This window comes from Staurois parvus, unplaced genomic scaffold (assembly GCF_062004578.1).
Source record: "Staurois parvus isolate SC_StPar_1 unplaced genomic scaffold, SC_StPar_1.0 ptg000516l, whole genome shotgun sequence".
In the NCBI taxonomy this organism is placed as follows: Eukaryota; Metazoa; Chordata; class Amphibia; order Anura; family Ranidae; genus Staurois; species Staurois parvus.
Window position 1 is genome coordinate 362,164 of NW_028318312.1, and position 19,010 is coordinate 381,173.

The window sequence follows — 19,010 nt, forward strand, 5'->3', positions numbered from 1 at the left end:
GCTTCTGCATATCTCAAAAATTGAACGTTCCATTTGAACCATTGGCATGGTAATTGAAGAAAAATTAATGGCTAATGAAATCTGTAGAGTCATTGATGGCAGCATCTTTTGTTCTGATGAATGTTATTTCAGAATTTCTATTCAGTTTCAAAAGAAAATTCCACCAGTATATGGCTAAGCCTTAGGCTTAGTTTCCATTTCAAACCATGTTTTATCTCTATAACCAATAGTGTCACATAACATGACTCTATAAGACAGCACCTCAAGACTATCAGTATAACTAAAAAGGTACATTTTTTTTTTCTTAAAGATTTGGATAGAGTGGAAATGGATTAGAACACCTGTCAGGTGTTAAATGTTAACTCTACCCTGTTAGAGAGATTCACCCTCTCTATTTGTCCTGGTTTCAATTATCATCAAAAGGGAAAGTAACAGAAAATACCAAATTTTGGGTTGTCCCCAGAACATTAATAAAGGGGAAATTCTTCCAATGGGGACACTAGTTCTGTTGACCTCGAGGGCCCCAATAAATGCTCTTAATTTGCAGGGATTTCCTTTTACTTCCTGTTTTGGTTAGGGGGACAGAAAGTGAAGGCACTGAAAGGGGTTATAACCCTCTTACTGTATCCAAAAGTGGGAAGAAAAAACAAAAACACAAAAAAACACCACAGGGTTCTACTTTAAGCTTACAAGATTTCAACATCTCCAGGAAGACAGACAAGCCCGTATGGCAGGGGTCTCCAAACTATGGCCCTCCAGCTGTTGAAGTACTACAAGTCTCATCATGCTTCTGCCTCTGGGAGTCTTGCAAAGCCTCATGGGACTTGCAGTTCAACACCTAGAGGGCCATAGTTTGGAGACCCCTGCTGTACGGTTTAAAAAAAAAAAAAAAAAAAAAAAAAAAAAAAAAAAAGGTACCCAGTCCTATATAAAGAGGACATTTCACGCACCAAGACATCTTAGAGCTAAAGATGGGCACAAAATGTGTGGCTGACCCCACAAGGATCATAATCAGACAGATATCACAGTAATAACTCAACATTTTGCAGTTATGTTTAGCGTGTTTCCATTGAAGTAAACCACACAAAGACTATGGCCCATTCTCTTAAAACATACACTAGGTCAAGGGTGGCCAACTGTGGCCCTCCAACTGTTGTAGAACTACAAGTCCCATGAGGCATTGCAAAACTGACAGTTACAAGCATGACTCCCAAAAGGCAGAGGCATGATGGGACTTTTAGTTCACCAACAGCTGGAGGCCCACAGTTGCCCACCCCATGCACTAGGCAACTACAAAAGTGAAATTAGAATGAGCGCAGTTAGACGGCCCTTTAAAAACCTCCTGCTGTACATCTGAAACGCCTTTCTCTGTTGAGGTTTTTTCATTCTGTACACAGGAAAAATCAATAATGTCTGAACAATTTAGCCAAGATATTTATGCCTATTCCCCAAAGTACAATAACTTTGCATATTTTACTTGAAGATCCCTGGAAACTATTCTGCACCATCAACAAGTGCGGTATGTTATATTTAGCACCAACGTCAACAAAAGCAGATTTTTTTTTTATAAAGGCATTCTTTGCAACAGAATTCTTGAATTAAGCTCGTCTTGATCAGATTAAGTGAAAGTACGGGAGGGATTACAAATAGATTACAGTAATACAGTTTTGATGCAAACCATTTTATCTTAAAGAAAATGGTATAAAACCAAAGTATTTGGACGCAGAGCGCCATTATTGATCCAATATATTACTGCCTCTTGTTTGCTGGACTTTCAAAAAGGGGTTTTGGAACTCTGCACAGACTCTACATTACAATGTATAACTAAAGCTTTAGCGACCAAATGAGAAGCCTGCTCACAGCCATGGGTTGTGACAGTGGTGGTAGGCATGCCTATGTATGAACTATCTGAAAGGGATATTTCCATAGGCAGTTCAGGGTGCCCTTGAAGGCTGGCCAATAAAATGAGTGCCATGAAATTGTTCCCCTTATACCAGTTCGATTTACTTTTTTTTTTTCTTTTTTTATGTACACATTGTAATATGCATTGCTGCTCCTTTGAGTTTTGTGAATGCTCCCATGAATTTCAATGGGACCCAAAAAGAGCATCCACAACACAAAAAAAAAAAAAAAAAGGCATCTGACCCTTAATACAATAAGCCCCAATATAAGAAAACACATGCAAGGTGTTGTAGGGAAAAAAAAATTAAAGTAGAATTCCAGCTAAAGCCTAACTAGTCCTAAAAATTCTCCCTCCTATACTAACAAACCTGTGTAAAAAGATGGATATACTTGTCCATTTACAGACAACTCCTGTCAGGCCACATTATCCAGGTCACCTGTGTCAGCGAGCAGCAGCTGCAGGGGAGAGGAGGGATCGCAGACAACAGTTACAGCATGGGAGCCAATGGGTGGTGTCATCGATCCAGGCTTTCCCAGCTGGTGTCGGGCACGCTGTTCATTCCCCTGCAAGTGCCGCTGATACAGGGGATCATATGACAGGACCAGGATGAAATTAGGTAAGTGAAAACATCTTTCTTACATTGGTTAGTAGATATAGGTGTTAGGAGGGGAGAGGGAACATTTTTGAAACCAGTTAGACTTTAGCTGAAATTCTTTTTTTTTTTTTTTTTTTTTTAAACCAAAAGAGAAATAAAACATTTTTGGTATGTGGATACTTGTTAAGAACCCATAGGAAGTAAATAGGAACAAGAAACCCAATGCTTGCCAGTGCAATGCATCTAAAATTACAAATTTATGAAAGCCGGATCAGGTAATGTTAGAAATATGGGTCACATCTGACCTGAACATTTCCAGAAGAAGATTCTCCTATACATAGTTTAGTAATCCGGCTTAGACACTGAAGTCAACTGCTGAGCAGCCACCTCTTAGCCAAAAAAGTCTGAAAGTATACAACAGGGTGGTCTGATGAAGGAGCCCTTTGTGCATGCTCTGAAACACGTTACCACCCCCACCTTACATCACTTCCGACGTATGCATTCCACTACTCCACCTGAGGTTCTACAGCCATTTTCGTTCCGACATCCCGGCGTTCCACAGGCCACGCTGCTGCTGGACGGCCGTTAACCCATACCACCAGGACCATCGGTCTAATTTAATATTATGAGGCTGTCATATTTTGACTTCCTGTAAGTGGAATTTTATCTTTGTATGTTAACTGCCAGTACTACACTTGGAGGTGCCTTCTTTCCATGTCTTTTTGCACTCGCGCTTTGCTTCCAACTATATGAAGAACTGCCTCAGTGTCTATTTGGCTTCCCTATCCTTGATATCCATTCTGGTACCCCCCCAGTGGCTACAGAGGTTTAGTTCCAGCAAGAGTTCCCTATGGACTATACACATTGCAATTATACAACAGACTGCACTTGGCTTCACACAGTCCATGTGTATATTTGTGAAAAAGAGTAGCTCTTCTACATACAGACATTATCCTTATTAGGAGGAATCTTATTAGAGGGTCCATTTTGAAGGATCATTATTTGTCTTTTTAGACATTGTTTTATGTGAAGTATCACACATAAATATATACATATATATATAAATTATATATATATATATATATATATATATTTATATATAAAATTGTGCAGTACTTCCCACAATCCTTGGAAGAAAATATATTATGTAGGGCTTACAGCGATCTTGGTCTGCACCTGCCCTCATCTTTGTACATTTCAAAACATTTTCATAACCAATAATGTTCTTTTTCGGAGGGGGCCTTCAATCTGCAGGGCAGCCGATCACCACTTCAATGACAAGCCCTGGGAATACCATTAGCTTGCAGCAAAATGAAGAAATGAAAACAAACTTCTATCACAGAATCCAGCAGTTTGACTTGAAGGTCAAAAAGGAGCCCCAGTGTGGTCTCTTGACAGGAATGGACTGTTGCTGCTCTTTTGTTTACTTTTTTTAGCACTGAAAAAATGTGCCAAGGGGATGAAATATAGAATAAATATGCTTGAGTGCCTTCTCACTTTACTGACTGATCGCAGAGGTGACATGTTACATTAAGGGGTTACTCCGTGCAATAGAAAGATATTTCAGTATTAGGTGGGAGGCAGCTTTTGTTATCCTGGGAGCTTCAACAGTAAAATCTTCCTGTGCCAAGCTTCACTGATGACCCATTATTAATATAAGACCAGGTTTAGTTTGAGATTTCATGTGGGCATCCAAAAACATGTAAAGGGGAACAGGTACATACATGGATTATATACTTACCATTGGTTTCATTATTGTAGTCCCATGCCTCAACAACGAGTGCGTAAGATCTCTGAAAAATGTTAAAATTTACAGTTAATCGAACAGTTTATTTTTTTTTATTTAATAAAAAAGGCATGCTTAAAAAACGCAAATATACTTTTTAAGTATTACATACAGTTAAATAGGATTATATATTAAATATGAAGAATATGGTAGTCCACCAAAAGGAGTTCTATCTTTACACATCACTTTTAACATTAAAATTAACCTTCTGTAATTTTATTTATTTTTTTGCATGCCCACGTTTGTCTGTGTGTAGGTCTGAGCAAATGCAAACAACTTGTCTACACTATTTGTTCCCATTCAGACCTAAACCGGCAACAGATTAGGTGAATCAAACGTGATCCTCTTTCACCCCTCTAAGCTAATTTATCCAGGGTGATTCAGCAAAGACCTTTCACCTTAAATTACTAATCTTTGTCAGCACTAATGAGTCTCATGGACCAGACTAGGAAGAACTAATAAACACTTCCATTTCACTCAGAGATAGGAAATAGAAACCAATTTAAAAAAAACTAAACTAAAAAAAAAAAAAAAAAAAAAAAAGTTAGCAACAGCAAACACACAGACCGGATACTGGGAAAGCAAAATATGTACATATACTCATGGTTCTACTGCAAACAGTAATTCACTGAGCATCTGAAGTGAGGACTCCTGGGAGATTTTGCTTTTCAGCACCTCTTTGAAAGCTTTGTCTGCAATAGACCATCACTGCTCCCACAAGTATCAGGTAACAAGGGAAAGAACTGATGAATTTTAGCAAGGTCGGAGGGAGGAGAGGCTCCTTAATACAAAGCCACGGACCTAAGCATTCGAAACCTTTAGGGCACAGCTATGTGTCACATTTATAGGCGCACTAATCTGACCAGGAGATCTTATACATTCCAGTAAGAATCATAAGCATCTACTGCTTAAAAAACGCACTCCTCTGGTTCTGGATGCTTGCCAACCATTGTATTCAGCCACCTTTTATCTCTACTCCCAAAAGCAGGCAGAGAGGCAGAAGCTCAAGCTACAATAGGACCACTTTACTGCATGTCTTTAAGATGACTAGAAGTGGCTAAATCTCCAGTCGTACCATCATAGAAGCAAGTTAGAAACAAAAGGCAGCATAGCTGAGAACTTTCCATAAAATATAACGTAGAAATTCTTGGCAACATGAGGTCACCTTTAACTGCTTTACAATTAAAAGGGGGTTTTGGAAGCAACGCTCCCTACAGAGAATTCAGGAGTATAGCTTTGTAACTTTGAATATGTTCATGACCTGGTACATGCAAATTCTGAAAGGATGCACGGGTGGTTTCTGAAGTGCTCCTTGGCGATCAGACAATTGGATTCTGTAGGACTAATACAGATGTTCAGTAAAGCATTTGCTTTACTTTAAAAAATTACCATTTGCAGATGTTCCTCAGCGTTGCCTGCTGTAAAACTGCAACTCACACCCTTTTCAATAGCTCCCTTGTGTAGCAGAGTATCCGAGCAAGTTACAGTGAGTGGCGAAATGCATTTTTAACAAAATTTACAGTGAGTCCGAATTTTTCTCTAAGAAAAAAAAAAGCCCTATAATTTTTTTTTTTTTTTTTTTAAATGAGCCGACATTCTGAATTAGAACTTTATAAGGCATCCAACTGACAGTTGACAGAAAACACACATCCCATCTAAAGCCAGCCATAGATGGTCTGAATCTCAGTCGGTTCACCAGGGACTGGCCGAGATTCAATCCATATATGGGCATACTGATTGTACCCAAGTCGTTCAATCAGTTGACTTGGGATTAACCAGCATGTACTATTTTTAAATGCAATTATTGCCAGCAGCTATAGCCACTAGCAGAGTAATCAATATGTTCTCTTGGCAGGGAGAACACAATAGTTCCACGGAAGGGTTATCCGGACTGTCATTGGGGGAATCTACACGTGGTTGCAGGAAAGAAAATCGCATCATCTATGGTGTGCCTAAAGCCCCCTACACACTATGAGAATATCGAACAACATGGATTGTCTTTTTTTTTTTTGCTAGTTTCTTTTGCATGCATATCAAAAGAGAAGAGTTTACGAAAATTCTTGGACAGAATAAAAATTTGTAAAGGATGTAACGTATTTGTTTTCTATTTTGGGTTGAAAACTGTACTGATTACAATGAAGATTGTACGACCTGGTATCATACGAGAAAAATTTGTGCTTGTCCCTTACAATAATTTTGGACGAGCAGCTTATTGTACGATCAAATTGAAAAGCAGAATTTTCCTTATGATTTTCTGAATTGGTTTAAGGCTGTTAGGAGGCAGGGTTAAATGTAAAAACCTCAATTTAACAAAAAGGAGATAGATAAGGCATTGACAACAGAAAAAAAAAATGCACTACGGAGGTGGCAATTCTGAAATATGGGATATTAACCCCCTAGCTGTATCCACAGATCCTAAAAATTCCCAGTTACGCAAAGCAAAAACCAGCTAAAATGATTTGGCTCATCCACAGTACCATCTGTGGTTCCCAAAGCCATTTGGAAACAAATGGAATGCAGTAATTACACAGAAGACAAACCAGAAGCATATATAGCATTTATGGAGCAAGGTAAACACCTTGAAGGTGTAGGTACAAAGATAACTTCAAAAGTCAGCATAATGCTACCTCTAATAACTTGACCGAGCTTGCAGCCTTTGAAGGAAAGCCCTTCTTTGTGAGGCTCTGCTTGGAATACAGCCTAAATATGTTTCATATTCAAAAGAACAGGATTCCATCTTGTTCACAGATAACTGTGGGAAAATGTAGAGAAGAGCAAGCAAATCTGGGCAAGCCGAGGCATGTATGGAGCCTCCGATACAAAGACCATCAGCCAGGACAATTTAACCAGCCTAGAATATTATTTTCTCAGTAAATTAACACTCTTAATGGCACATTATAATTTTATAGGCTTTTATTTGTTTGACGAGTCTTGTTCTGAAAGGAAAATTGCCAGATATTTTTAATCAATCCAAATGTTTGTTGCACTTCGTGAACTGTGCCCAGGCATAATTAATAAAAACACTGGTAAAAATTGATCTCTTTTATCAAACTTTAAAAAATAAATTTGCATCTAAAAACACATTCTGGAAGATTACTCCATCCCATCTAGAGTATGAAATTCCATGTCAAGATGTATTATTTTGTGCAGCATACTCCATCTATTCAGTTATTATTCACAACCAGTCAAACTAAAATTTTAACTTTTCAGTGCATTAACCCAGAGTGATCAGTCGTAATCCATCCAATGCTGGCCTGAAATTCGCTGACTCCTGATTGGCTGCTATGTGTTACTAATATTGTACAAAAAACATAATATATTGGCGCCTAGCATTGGTGGTGCATGTAGGGGGAAGATCAATTTGCCACAGCTCATGGAACCCCCAACAACTTCATGAGCAGCACTAGGGTTCCATGTAATCCTGGTTAGGAAAGGTGAAGTTGGTTAAGTCTATGCAAGTGGTGCTCAAACAAACTAGAATCCATCATCAAAGTTTCAACTATAAATCGGTCTGGTCACAGACACTAAAGGAATAAGTAGTTAGTTATTAAAAGAAGGAATATGAAGGAAGCAACTCACCCGCCCATGGATAGCAAACTACTTTCACAGTCATGATTCACTACCCATGGAAATTTAGCATTAGTCACTAAATAACGGATACTAACAGAACCTTTAGGTGTCTTGCTTTAGTAACAGGTTCTCTTCAAGCACACAATCATTATTGCTCAGCACATAGTATGTGGTTTTCAGAAGTGCAACAAACCTACATATCTCTTGTGAGGAAGGGAGCGTACAAGAAACTGAAAAATAAAATTGGAATGATCTATACTTTTGCACATATCAATTTTCATTGACTGTCCTCTAAATGGCTTGCTTTGAACCTTTAACCACCCCACTTCCCCAAACAATTCAGGCAGTACAACCAATTTGCAAAAAGATCCTCAATTTTCTCATGTTCACACTGCCTCTATCTTGTTAGAAGACATGAAAGCTAATGTGCAATACAAAAAAAATATTGAAGTTTTGAAAAGGGTAGGGAAGAGTTAAACCCCCACCCCATCAGGCTTGTGTTTGTTGCCCGTGTCCCATTGGGGCCATTTTCCTTTACTTCTTATCCCCAAAACAGAGCAGGAAGAGATAATCTCTTAGATCAGCCTCTTTCAACCTTTTCAACACAGAAGAACCCATGAAATACTTTCCAGTATCAGGGAACACCCACAACTCATGATCCATTGGTATGGTGGGCATTAGGAAGAATGATCCTTACACTTGTGGTCATTGGGAAGAATTACCCCCTTACAAATAGCTAAAAAGACCAATGGGAACTTATCTGAGGCAGAAATTGATCATTGCTCAATGAACCCCCAGAAACCACTAGAGTTTCATGGAAGCCTGGTTGAGAAATCCTGTCTTGACCATTGTCACCAGAACAGATTTCCCCACTGACAAATTTGCCCAAGGGTCACCTGAACCAACAGTGAGGGTTAACCTCCCCCAGCAGGGACATAGATGAAATAAACATCAGACAGGAGTTTCACCCCCCCCACCAATTTCAATAAAGAAAGTGCTTTGATTTAGCAGAGAGTAAAGTATGCACTGATCGTTAGGAGAACATCCACACCATGAAAAAGTACAAAACACAGGCCTAACACAGCAGAAAATGAGAATGATCCTATTGGGCAGTCCAGTATTGCTGGTTTTAACTGGCCGCTCATTGTATTGGTGAGAATGTGATTTTATCTCCTCTTCAATCCTCCAATTATCACACCTGCTTCTACACGCTGTGCTGGGAGCAGCATTGTTGGCTCTGATATAATGCTGAATAAAAAGAGAAACCCTTTCACAATGATAATGGGAACTGTTGGTTTAATAATGGGTGAATGAGCACTCACATCCACCCAGCTGTATTCAGGTTTACTGCACATCTCTGGAATGAAGGCAACCAGCAGGTTTTAATGTTCCCATGACCATAGATGACCTCTGATAAATATACATCTAACCCAAATAATAAAACTGCACACAGTCAAAGTATTCAAATGAGAGATCCACATAGTGTCAAAGATCAGCTGTGTACTGATAATGCCACACTTAATTAGCCACTAGAGGTCTGACCTGGAGCCAAGAGAAGGCCCCTCCAGGAATATACAGACAAGAGAGCACAGAAGAACCATGCACCGCATCAAAGTTTACTAATAGAAAATGCAAAAAAGGTTTTTACATTTTAACCAAAAATCACAACATGGACTGCAAAATGAGAGCATTCTATCAGGCCACAATATAAAGGTGGTGCCAGGTCTGTTATCCAACGTTACAAAGCAAATGGTGCCTCTAAAATACCAATCAGCATAGCTTGCTGGTTTATGGGAGAAGATGTCATCTATTTTTAAAGTGGTTCTAAAAGCCTGAAGGTTTTTTTTATCTTCATGCATTCTATGTATGAAGGTAAAAGACCTTCCGTGGGCTGGTTCTTCCCTAGCGCCCCCCCCCCCCCTCAATACTTATCTGAGCCCGATCGCGATCCAGCAATGTGCATGAGAGCAGCAGCTTACTTGACTCTCTCCCTTCTTGTTGACTCCCACTGCTGTCAATCACAGCCAGAGAGGAGCGAGTGGGGGACGGGGCTGAGCCATACTCTGTCTTCTGGGCTCACAGCTAGCTCGGGAGCAAGCATGCGCAAGTTACCCCCATAGCATGCAGCTTGCTTGGAGGCAAATGGTAGCGGTGGGAGGAGCCAAGAGCACCAGCAGGGGGACTTGAGAAGAAGGGGATCAGGAAGTCTCTGTGCAAAACCATTGCACAGAGCAGGCAAGTATACCGATTTTTTTTTTTTTTTTTAAACTTTGCAATCACATTATTAAAAGTTATATTAAACCCTAATTTAGGTTTTTATAATTTCAATGTTAAAACTTAAGCTGGTCATACACTTCTAAATTTCTCTTATTCAGAATTTTAACAGATTCCTCCTTCCACACCAACAGCCTGGATGGATGAATTCCCCCCGCCAACTATTGTATTACGACAGCTAGAACCTATGACTGTCAGAATACCAGAACAGTAGCTACACCTGACAATGTACTCGCTGTTCAGCCAACAATTTTTGTGCTGACAGGGGCACCCATGGCTCGAAATTCAGCAGATTTAGAAAAAAACAAAACAAAACAAAAAAAAAAACAGCCAACATTCAAGCCATGTATGGCAGCCTTTACACTGTCTGAACTTTAGGTTTGCCTTTCCTTCTTTTTCAGCCGGTCCCCTGAGCATTGGCCCAGATTTCTATTTTAAGGGTGGTTTCTTGGCTTGCAGGATCCTATGGAGCCCTAGCATAGCCACCCTTGCGTCCATGCCTAAAGAACACATGTAGTCGCTACCTGTGCTGGAAAAGCGTAGGCACCCCAGGAGGTACAATGACAATATGGGGTTGATATACGAATGACAAAGACTATGCACTTTGCAAATGCAGTTGATCCAGAATTTAGTAAAGGACTCCCATCATCCAATCATGTGCCAGCAAAAATGCATTTTATTTTTCTTGTATGTGATTGGATATTCTTTGAAAAGAAAGCCTCTACCTCATTTACTAAGCTCTGGAGCATCTGCACTTGCAAAGGGCACAGTATATTTGCCTTCAATAAATCAACCCCTATGACGGCACTAAGAATGATGGGACATGTGCCATAGCAGGTAATCCGCAGACATTTGTTAGCATTTACAGTGCAGGTTCCCCAATGGGATGTTCAGAAAAGACGCATGAAAGAAGCTGAAGGCCGCATCTGTAAAAATGAATGAGTGAGTGGTTTAGTGGCATTGTATCAAGTTATTATTTGTCGAGTTAATAGGTCAAGACTGATGCATCTGTTGCATGCAAAAAACTAAAATACACGGTTGAGATTCATGCACCTTCATTGATTGGATGATGGATTTTTAATTATGTTCAGCAGGGTGAATGATCCAGGCACCTATGCCAAACAGTACAGCCAGGTTCAGGACCTCTTTGTAGACTGCACTGCAGCTGTGAAAACAAATGTCCAAGCATGTGACTGAAAAAAAAGTGAGAAGCTTCCAGTGCGCTAGAGGCTAGAGAGATTGGATCTCAGTCCCTGTCTTCCCTTTGCTATTGTTTCATAATATAGTTGGCCAGCTTAAGTACTGGTGCCGTAAAAAGACCATTCATGCAACTCAGATATGTTTAAAATAAATTCACCAGCATACTGAAACATTTCTGACAACAAATTTGCCAATATGCTGCAATGTTTTTTTTGACTACCAAAACAGATTTTCTTCCAAAAACTCGACTTAATAGTTCTTCAGGCACTTGGGACAAAGTGGTAGCCAGTAGAGGAACAGCATGTTGCAAATAAAGATTACTACAAGATCTTGCTTGCGAAAACTGAAGATTTGTTAAAAATGGTGGAAAATAATCCCAAACGTAATGGCTTGAAAGGCAATAGGCTTCAAAGCTGAAAATGTCTTAAGCTTGATGAACTTCCAGCATCCCCCAAAAGTAACAACTCAAATCAAAGCTCAGCTCACAAACCTTGCAGAGAGCCCAAAATGTGAAGATACTTCCTTATAGGCTCAGTTATTGAAATCAGACCACTGTCTACTCCATTCCCTTCTAAATATTAGTCTGTTACTGCAATAGGTGTCCTTGCTGACCAAATAGTCTGGCTCGAGAAGAAAAGGCCGAAAGGGTAGCAGGGCTCCCATAGGAAACTCTTTCTACATATACTACCATCATTCTAAAGCAGTGGTTCCCAACCTGCGGGGAAAATATGGCAGTGGTGTACCGGAGCCTAAAGAAAGTGTTGCTTGATCTACATAGCTCGGAATTTACCAAGTGCCTTGTAATGCTAGATTTTTTGACTGGTTGCTAGTATCTCCAGCCTAGTCGCTTGAACATTTGTAACCATCTGTTATGGGTTGCCTGCCAGTCAATTCCTGGTTTAGTGAGGTGGGAAGGAAGGGGTGAGCTCTTAGGCATGGAACGATAGTGAACAGACCAGGATGAAGGAATGTGACCCTGTGGTCGTGATTTAGGCAAGCCACAGATGGAGTTTTTTTTTTCCCCAACCCACTGGTTGAATGGAAAAAAAAAAAAAAAAAAAAAAAACACACCACACAACACTGACCCAATTTCCCCATCCACACCTTCAAGGTGGTAGACAGGGGACTCCTACCCTCTGTGTCTTTGTATTCTGACAGAGGGGAGAGTTCCCTGCCATCACATACACGGTTCAGGTACTGCAGTCTGATCAAGCAGCTATATTCTGACAGGGTGGTAGACCAGAAGCTGATTTGTTAAACCACAATGGCCATACATGGATCATAATGTAGCTGATCAGCAGGGTTTGATCCAGGTATGGACAGCTTTAGTGTAATGCAAGGAAGGGACAAGTGTACTTAAAGAGGAGCTTCAGACTCCCCTGAAAAATTAAAAGTCAGCAGCTACAAATACTGTAGCTGCTGACTTTTAATAAAAAGGTCACTTACCTGTCCAGGGATCCAGGGCCATCCTTACCTGGGCTGATTCTCCACTGGTCTTTAGGTCCCTGCAGCCGACATGCTTACTAAAGAAGCCTTGTGGCTTCACAGCTGGCTTCCCGCTGTGCGAATGGTCCCGCAATCTTCTGGGACTTGTGGATGTGTTCCAGAAGGCTGCAGGCAAAGGTGGGGGGCTGGAGATCCGCTCTACCCAAGTGATCTCGGAAGAACTGGGAATGGGTACCCAATCCCCCCCCCCCCAAAAAGAAAAGAAAAAATGTAAGTTTCCAATAGTGGGCGAGGAGGGGGTGCAAGGAGGCAGAAAAGCAGATCTCCCGCTTTAAAATATCAGGGCCACAGGAGCGTCAGGACTCACCCCAATCCACAGCTGACAAGCTGTATACGTTTGAATCAGAAGAATACAGCTTGTCAAGATTGAGTCCTGGTGCTCCGGTGGCCCTGATTTTAAGTACACTTACAAAGTAACAAAAGAATACAACATGTGGTAATATTTCTGGTGCTGTCAGTATAGTTTTGACGGATTGGGGGATTAATGGAAATGGACCGCCAAGGAGTACGCAAGTCTGGGAACCACTGTTGTAAAAGGACCACTTTGGCGTAAAGGAAAGTAAAAATTGCCAACAGCAACCACTGATCCCAGCTCATCCACTAATCAGCAGTAAAAACTAATAACCAAGTTCAGAGCTCCATTTATAAATCAGCTCAGCGGTTTCCCATACTTCCATGCACGTGCGCAAGAATGACAGAAGTCCTCTCAGTGAGTCACGGTACGAGCATAGCGATAGCTGCTCCCTGGTCTACAAACACACTATAAACACTACATCAGTATCTGCATGTTACATTTTCCACATACATTGCCAAAAAGTGTACTTTAACCAGATTTGATCAGAGCTCCGATTCATGGCCGGGGAACCTGGCTCATAAGCAGAACGAAGGCCTTGGACAGTGAACTGCTGATCAGATGGAAGGGAAAGAAAAAAAAAAAAAACTCCACATAATTCCTAGAGAACCTACAAACAAAAAAGTGCTGAGCAATTCTACTTTTGCTGATGGGACAGCAAAATAAATCTGCTTAGTCAATAGATAAAACGCAGTATTAAACCTTTAAAGCACACATCAAAACCCCGACTTTCCTGGTCAAATGTGTGACATCACTGACCATACAACAGCAGTGCACATTTAGATCTTCAACGTGATCTCAAATGCTAAAACCAATACCACAAGCAACCAAAAAACGTCAAACAACCAGCAGGATATTATTTTAACGGTTTAAAAAAACAAAAAAACAAACAAACCAACCAAAAACAACCCACACACACATAAAACCACACCAGCAATCTTCTAACACTGGGGTCCTGGGTTGCAATCCCACCAGAGGCACTTCATCTTCCATCTGTTCTACGGACATTTCAAAAACATATTGATACATTCGATTTTTCCCAAAGTGGCCCTTGTGTTTGCGTGTATATAGCTACTACTGTGCAAGGGAATTACAGACACCATGCACATTAGAACGTGACTGTACAATCAAATTTAGACTTAACAAAACTATGTATTATGGAGGACCTACCTGCACTATACAATCCGACAGGACCTTGCACTGAATACTTATTGGTAGATCTAAAGATCGATCAATTCGATTGTAACATATATGGTGAGCTTTAAAGTGGTTGTAAACCCTTACATATACCCAGTGAAGTGATTGGCCTCACTATCCTCCTACATAACTCAGACCCTTTTATCTGCAGTCTTCTCTACATCTGATCAAAATCCAGAATGTGTACCACTTGTTTAAGCGGTCAGAAAAAAGGGGGGCAGAGAGCTGAAATTACATACTGCAGAGTTCGGGTCGGGAAGGGAACCCCCCCCTCCATTTCTCTCTTATCAGGAAGACTTGCCAGAAAAGTAATTCATGCAGATAAGAGCACTAAGTGTAATTTCTGCCTGCTGCTCTAACAGGCAAGTACACACTATGGAGGGATGTGCTTTGTTCATATGTCATGTCTGAGGTTTTCAACCACTTTAAAAAAAAGTAGGTTCACACTTTTGCAATGGAAAAAAAAACACAAACAAAAAAAGCACATATGTCAATATGTATTTTTATGTGCATTGTCTTACAGAAGTCCATTCATTTAAATGAATGAAAACTGCACCAAAAAAGTCAAAAACGCACTCTAAAAACACAGCACACCACAAAACATGGCATAAAGGTGTGCTTTGGTGCCCTGCAATGCATTACCAAGGTGCATTGGAAGCACCATTAGGAATGCATGGAATGGCAGCACACCTATGATAAAAACACCTCTTTTCATGCGCTGTGGGTTACATCAGCTTTCCTTAGCGTCTGCACCACCACTACCTCTTTCTGCTATGCCAACTTTCACAGAAGTCTGAAAAAATGCATTATGGGAACCAAGTACTTTTATAGGTTCAGATGTAGGACATGCTGAGGAGGGGTGAGAGCTATGACGCATCTACCCTGTGTGCGTTTTGGGATGGACCATCAGCAATGGGGGTTAGTAGAAGGTCCATGTGGAGGTGGTGTCCAAGTCCATCTGTAGTGGGGGGCTTGTAGTATGGACTTGTCCGAGGATGCAGCCGGCTGTAAGAGCTTGTAGATACTCCTAATGCAGGTAGAGTGACTTAGAGTGGTGCTGCTGTATCTCTTCTCTACATGCTGAGGAGGGGTGCCTAAAGAAAAAAAAAAAAAAAAAAAAAAAAACCACACTGCAAAAAACACTCGGTTTATTTAAATTCCTCATCTGAAAAACAGGAATGCAAATACATGCCCATAGAGAAAAAAAAAAAAAAAAAAAAAAAAAGGAAGAAAGAAGGATAAAATGACATGAGATGCGCAGACGTGAATGACCGCATCGAGTTCCGTCACGTGTATGAGTCCTTACGATACCCAAAGCAAAAAGCCAATGATACTAGAGAAGAACTTTTAATGTGATACAGCTGCAGCAGCCTTGCCAAAAATGATGGAGTGAGACAAAATGCCACTCTCCAAACTATGCATGTGTTGTATCCAGTACACTGGGGCTGATCTCTGATCTGGCAAGCCTACTGGAATAATGAGTATCCTGTGAATACATAATGTGCTAAAGTTGCCATTGTGTGAACTAAGTCCATGGTTTGTCTGGGAGCCGAGCTCTGCTGAGTCTACTGCTGCTTCCTGTTGCTTGTCCTGTATTTGCATTATTTTTGGATGGGCCCCATTATGTTCTGTAATCCTCGTTGCAGTCAGAATGGCCACACTATTGTTCTTGGTTAATATTAGCAGTCATTGCCTGTCTGGGTGGCCAGACTACAATGTATTCTAATCACAGAAACTAGCATGAATTACAAGTATTGGAGAAAATGGGTTTTTCCCCCCCTTTGTAACTGGTCATATCAAGGATACAATTCATTTTTAATGAATACCTGTTTTACCTATCACAGTTATTACAGGTACTTCTATAGCGCCACAGATTTACACAGCGCTTTACATACACACTTTTTTTAGTACATTCACATCAGTCCCTAACCCTCAAGGAGCATACAATCTAAGGTCCCCAACTCATTCATACATACACATATTAGAGCCAATTTAGACAGGAGCCAATTAACCTACCGGCAGGTCTTTGGAGTGTGGGAGGAAACTGGAGTAACCAGAGGAAACCTACGCAGACACAGGGAGAACATGCAAATTCCAGGCAGGTGGTGCCATGGTTGGGATTCGAACCAACACCCCTAGTGCTGCCAGGCGGAACTGCTAACCATTGAGCCACTGTGCTGCCCCAATGAACACGGGGTTACTAAATACAGCAAGAATGAACATAATATACTGTATTGTGTACTGAGCATTGCTTGCAATTACAGACAGATTACTGATGTCCAAGAGGGCAATCAATGCCTCACGTAGCCCAAGAGATACATTAAAACAGAGCTTGACAAACCCCAGGTGCTTGGTCGCCATGGCGACTAGAAATTTCATCCTGGCACCTGGGGTCTGTCAGCAGTCCGTTGGCAGGCACCTGAACATCGTTTTAGAGATCCAGAGATATCCCCGCGGCTTAATCGCCTAGTCTTCTCCCGCACCTGTACTGCGTGATACGGGGGGGCTGTGCTGCAGGGCTCAACAAATCCCAGGTCGCCATGAAGAATTGCGTCCTGGCGCCTTTGCTTTTATCAGCCGTCCACTGTCAGACACCAGGGCGCCGTATCACTGATCCAGGGATTTTAAATCTCTACGGCTTAATCTCCTATCTGTACCTCTCAGCGTACGGACAAGAGGCATTCTAATTGTAAATTGGTCAGCAACATCACATGGACAGCGCTAACCAATCAGAATCCTTCTAGCCCATCCTGTCAGTGCTGGGAGGAGAGGATAGAAAGCGGTGGGGATTTCAAATCCCTGAATCGGTGAAGCAGTGTCCCTCCTTTCTTTTCCTTCATTCTTTCAAAAAACATTTTTAAATGGCTCCTAGATTCAAAGCAAATTTGTCAAGCCGTGCATTAAAAGCACATTGGGCCAACCTTCTATCAAACATGGTGAAGGAGCTGTACTGCCACAGGTCAGAGCAGTCAGCAGCTGGTGGGTGATGGTCCTGGGTCCGCCCCCATTGTGGCAGAGTAAAGGAAGCATGGATACATAGCTTTATGCTCCTTGCTTACAGAGAGAAATCTGCCAAACTATGGCGTGGCCAAGATCAGTTAAAAAAGGGAAGAAGGAGATAGTTAGATCAGAAGAGTCCGTAGGCCAAATTTACACTTTGGTCTAAACCAATGCGCCCCTGAAAAGGGGCACACGTTGAGACCTCTTTAGGAGGCATTTGACAGGGAGGAAGGAGACGTGTTCTCCCTGCCTGTTTTACCCCCACAACTGCCACTTATGTGGCACTTCCCTGTTTACTTGAATGGGTTGCATTCCGTGGGCTTACGTCTGCTGAATTTGACACAGTTTTTATTTTTTGTCAAGGGTGAGAAGCAAAGTATTGCGACTGTGGCATGTGAACACCCCATCCACTGCCTTTTCAGGTAAAAGGGGGGACTGGCAGGGGTTAGCTGCTAATAAACATGGCCCAAATGTGCATTTTTAATGCTTTCCAACCTCCTCCCACCCGAGCCGCAAGTTTAAACAAATCGCAAGCAATAACCACTTTTAGAACATAACAACATCGCTATAGAACATTGGTCAGCCGTTTCGCCAGCGACGCTAGCTAATAACACGCTAGCTGCATCACAATTAATCACATCAACCCTAATGTCACCCTTGCTTACTCTCTCAATCAACATTGACTATTTGCAATCCTTATACTGCTTTTGTAATTAGATAAATTATATATCTCATTTACCAGTTTTAATTTTTTTAACATTTCAGTTACTTCCTGGTTTCTATGCCTAGGCAAATAAGGTAATAGATTCCAGGAGTCTTCAGGAGAGGTTTTCTCAGCTAAGAATACCCTTCTGCCTCCATGCCTGAGCCAAAGGCAGATGGATTACAGGAAGTAAATGCTACAGGATTCATCTGCCCTTACTCAAGATGGCCACGGCCAGAAATGCTAGGGGGTGGTTTTCAAAGTGACTGCTCAGCAAAATAAAGCATGTAGACATGGAAGGATTTGAATATTAAAGAAAAAGGGAGGAGGGAAACATGCAGCATTTTTTCTGCACACAACTGAACTGTATTGCAACTTGGCAAAACACCTGAAAAAAAAATGCACTAAAATGCTCACCTCCATTTAAGATGCAAAAAAAAAAAAAAAAAAAAAAGGGATAACCCTTTGAGATTGATGGAAGTACTAAAGCATATACCAACGCACCTTCGCTATAAATTGAGCGTTTGTCACCATAACCAAGAACATGAAGCAAAAAACAGAACTGCTCGAAGCATAGGCAAAAAGTGGTTACTATTGGCGACAAATATAGGTCAAAAAAGGTATCGCTTACAAAAACTTTAAGTACCATATATTTTAAAAACGGTCAATTTTATTGTTCAAGGATAAATAGAACACCATCGTGGATGTAGGTATCAGTCATAAATTCAATACAGTGAAAACCATAAATTGACAAACCACAATAGACAAACATTAAAAAAAAAAATTAAAAATATGTCCGGATGTATATAGATTTACACATGAAAAGCTTTCTGCGGCAATCCGCCGCTTGCAGTGGAGGTAATAATTTAGAAGGTAGCACAATGGCTAAATGGTTAGCACTTCTGCCTAGCAGTACTAGGGTCG

The 19,010-nt window shown here is 41.0% G+C and overlaps 1 protein-coding gene across 1 annotated transcript in view; it reads right to left on the minus strand.

The window, feature by feature from the left end:
* The window catches only part of JAG1 (jagged canonical Notch ligand 1), a 77,679-nt gene that overhangs the window by 41,509 nt on the left and 17,160 nt on the right, over window positions 1–19,010 (minus strand). The window contains exon 3 of the mRNA XM_089690102.1: window positions 4,240–4,291. Within this exon, the coding sequence (XP_089546228.1) occupies window positions 4,240–4,291 (52 nt within the window). The remainder of the gene's footprint in view (window positions 1–4,239; window positions 4,292–19,010) is intronic.